The sequence below is a fragment of the Danio aesculapii genome, unplaced genomic scaffold, assembly GCF_903798145.1.
Source record: "Danio aesculapii unplaced genomic scaffold, fDanAes4.1, whole genome shotgun sequence".
In the NCBI taxonomy this organism is placed as follows: Eukaryota; Metazoa; Chordata; class Actinopteri; order Cypriniformes; family Danionidae; genus Danio; species Danio aesculapii.
In genome coordinates this window covers 5,001-7,500 of record NW_026613858.1, presented here as the reverse complement: position 1 = coordinate 7,500, position 2,500 = coordinate 5,001, and the positions used below count along the sequence as shown (strand labels likewise).

Genomic DNA, 2,500 nt, shown 5'->3' with positions numbered 1-2,500 from the left:
CACAATGAAGGCCCGTAGATCCAGAATACAGAGGAGAAATGCCTTGTAGATCCAGAAAACCAGTCCAGTAGATGCAGTTATACCCAGCCCATAGATTCAGAAGATGATGCCTGTAGATCCAGAATACTGGACAACATGGACACAGATCCAGAAAGATGGCGTGTAGATCCAGAAAAGCGGGCTGTAGATCTAGAATCGAGAGATCTGTGCCTGTATGACTGTTCAAACTGTAAATTATTCATTATTTATTCCCTAAATGATTTGTAAGATTCCTCTTTACAGTGATAAAACATATCAATAATCAGTAACTGAATATCACTGCTGTCTGTGTGTGTTTATATCAGAAGAGTGTAAAACTGTTCTGCACAGATGGATCAGCACTAGTGCACTAGATAGACTGCTGTTGTGCTCTACTGTAGTGTCAGTCTGAGGGACGGCTGGCCTCATGTCCATCTCTCATCATCTTTAATTTGCAGTTTTCTCAGTGCGTTTGATTCATCAATCTCTGGTGAATCAGTGGAGTGAGCGCTGATTCCTCTGATTGGTGAATCAGGCTGGATGAATCTGCTTGTGTGTTCACGCTGCAGACGGTCAGATACGGCCTGTGCTTCATCATCTTTATCCTGCAGATCTTCTGTTTCTCATCATGTATGTGATTCAGATCCCGCATGTCGATGTTCATCATGTGTTCACTGCAGAACAGCAGTCTCTGTTCGCTTCTCCAGCGCGTCTGAACACCCGAATCACTGACGGACAGCAGAAACACACACAGAATACTCAGCACATCCTGTGTGTGTCAGTCTTAAAGCTCACACGTCCTCTTCATCACTGTATAATATAATAATAAACCTGTGGACTCAGAACACAAGAGTAACTTTAATACTTAAAGTTTTCCTGCATTACTTTTAATACTGTGTGCTAAAATCTTTAAGTTGACTGTACTTCATTAAGTCTAGTCTCAGCGAGTATTTTTACTTGCTTTATCAACTCAATGATGAGCTGGTTTACTTGCTTAAAGGAGTTCAGTTTTATCTGTTAATAGTTTCACCAATGAGAATACTTTTGTGCACAGAATAAAACAAGAATAACTTCACTGATCAGCTAAACTGTTGAATAAAGTCAGGATCTGTTTTATTATGTGCATATAGCTTTCTCCATAGCTTCCTAAGTTTCTACTGAAGACACAAGCTGTCTTCCTAGACCCACTGAAGACACAAACAGCTCTGATGATATTGTGTTACTCGATTGTGTTGTTCAAAACAACTGAATCAATCGATTCACTAAATGATTCACTGAGTCGAAGTGTTTAAATCACTGCACGCTGGCGACACCTGCTGGTCTAATCTGTAAATGCAGCAATAACGCAGGCTAAAATATATTAGAATTGGCTTTTTCACACACACACACACACACACACACACACACACTGCAAATGTTAAACTCAAAATAAATTATCAAATGCAAACTTTATCAGCTAATATCATTAAATATTAAGCTTAATATGCATTCTTTCCTCCATTTTCAAGGCTAATATTGTTGGTTTCTCTGCTAAACAGGCCAACAGGAGACTTTTATTATTCATTTTCTGTCTACAAATCCATAAAACTGAGTCAAGACCGGTCTGATCTGAGTGAACCTGCCTGATTTAATGGTATTTCTATAGTATTGCTCCCTGTGGGGATCTGTGGGGTGTGGTTAAGTGTGTTAGCCACGCCCCTCCAGCTGTCAGTTTTGACATCGCCATGACAACATACAGAAATGGTGAGGAGGAGGAGGAGTCTGTTAGGGTGTAATAACTCTCCCCAAACCCTTTTCCCCATCTTTCTGAATGACACGCCTACTTTACTGCATCCAATCAGATCGCAGTTGTAAACAAGCCATGCCCACTGATCCTCATTTAATATTCCGTTCCACAATGGCTGAAATAAAGGCGCCGGCAGCTCACGGTTGATGCAGACGTGAAGCAGCTCCTCCTGTGTGAGTGTGTGCTGAGCTGCAGTGGGTGTTCAGGGCTCTGCTGGAGAACGGGTCTGGGCTGCTGTTCTGCACGCTGCCCTCCTCATTCACTGCATGTGGTTTCTCTCCTAGTGACGAGGATCATAAGCCTCTGAAGGGCAGCCGGACGCCGTCCAGCGGGAGTGTGAAGCGCGCAGACAGCGACGACAGTTTAGTGGACTACACAGACTCTGGAGACACACAGTTCAATGAGGACGGCTCCTTCATCGGCCAGTACAGCGGCCTGCAGTCAGCCCACCACAGCCCCCAGCCCTCGCCCAGCACCGCCTTCAACTCGCTCGTCTAACACACACACACACACACACGGGTTTACTACAGACTGAGTCATGGCTGCGCTCACACACACACACACTCAATCACGTTCCTCCTGATGAATGTGTGTGTGGACGCAGCCGCTGCATGATCCGTGTTCTGCTGTTCCAGACTGGAGACGCTCCTCATCCAGACTGAACACACACCGCATGTGCTTCACCATCTCACACAC

The 2,500-nt window shown here is 44.4% G+C and overlaps 1 protein-coding gene across 1 annotated transcript in view; it reads left to right on the top strand.

Annotated features, from left to right (window-relative positions):
* LOC130220471 (neuronal cell adhesion molecule-like) overlaps positions 1-2,500 on the top strand; it is a 22,384-nt gene that overhangs the window by 19,037 nt on the left and 847 nt on the right. The window contains exon 24 of the mRNA XM_056452748.1: positions 2,089-2,500. This exon is cut by the window's right edge and continues 847 nt beyond it. Coding sequence (XP_056308723.1) covers positions 2,089-2,302 — 214 coding nt within the window. The 3' untranslated portion in view covers positions 2,303-2,500. The remainder of the gene's footprint in view (positions 1-2,088) is intronic.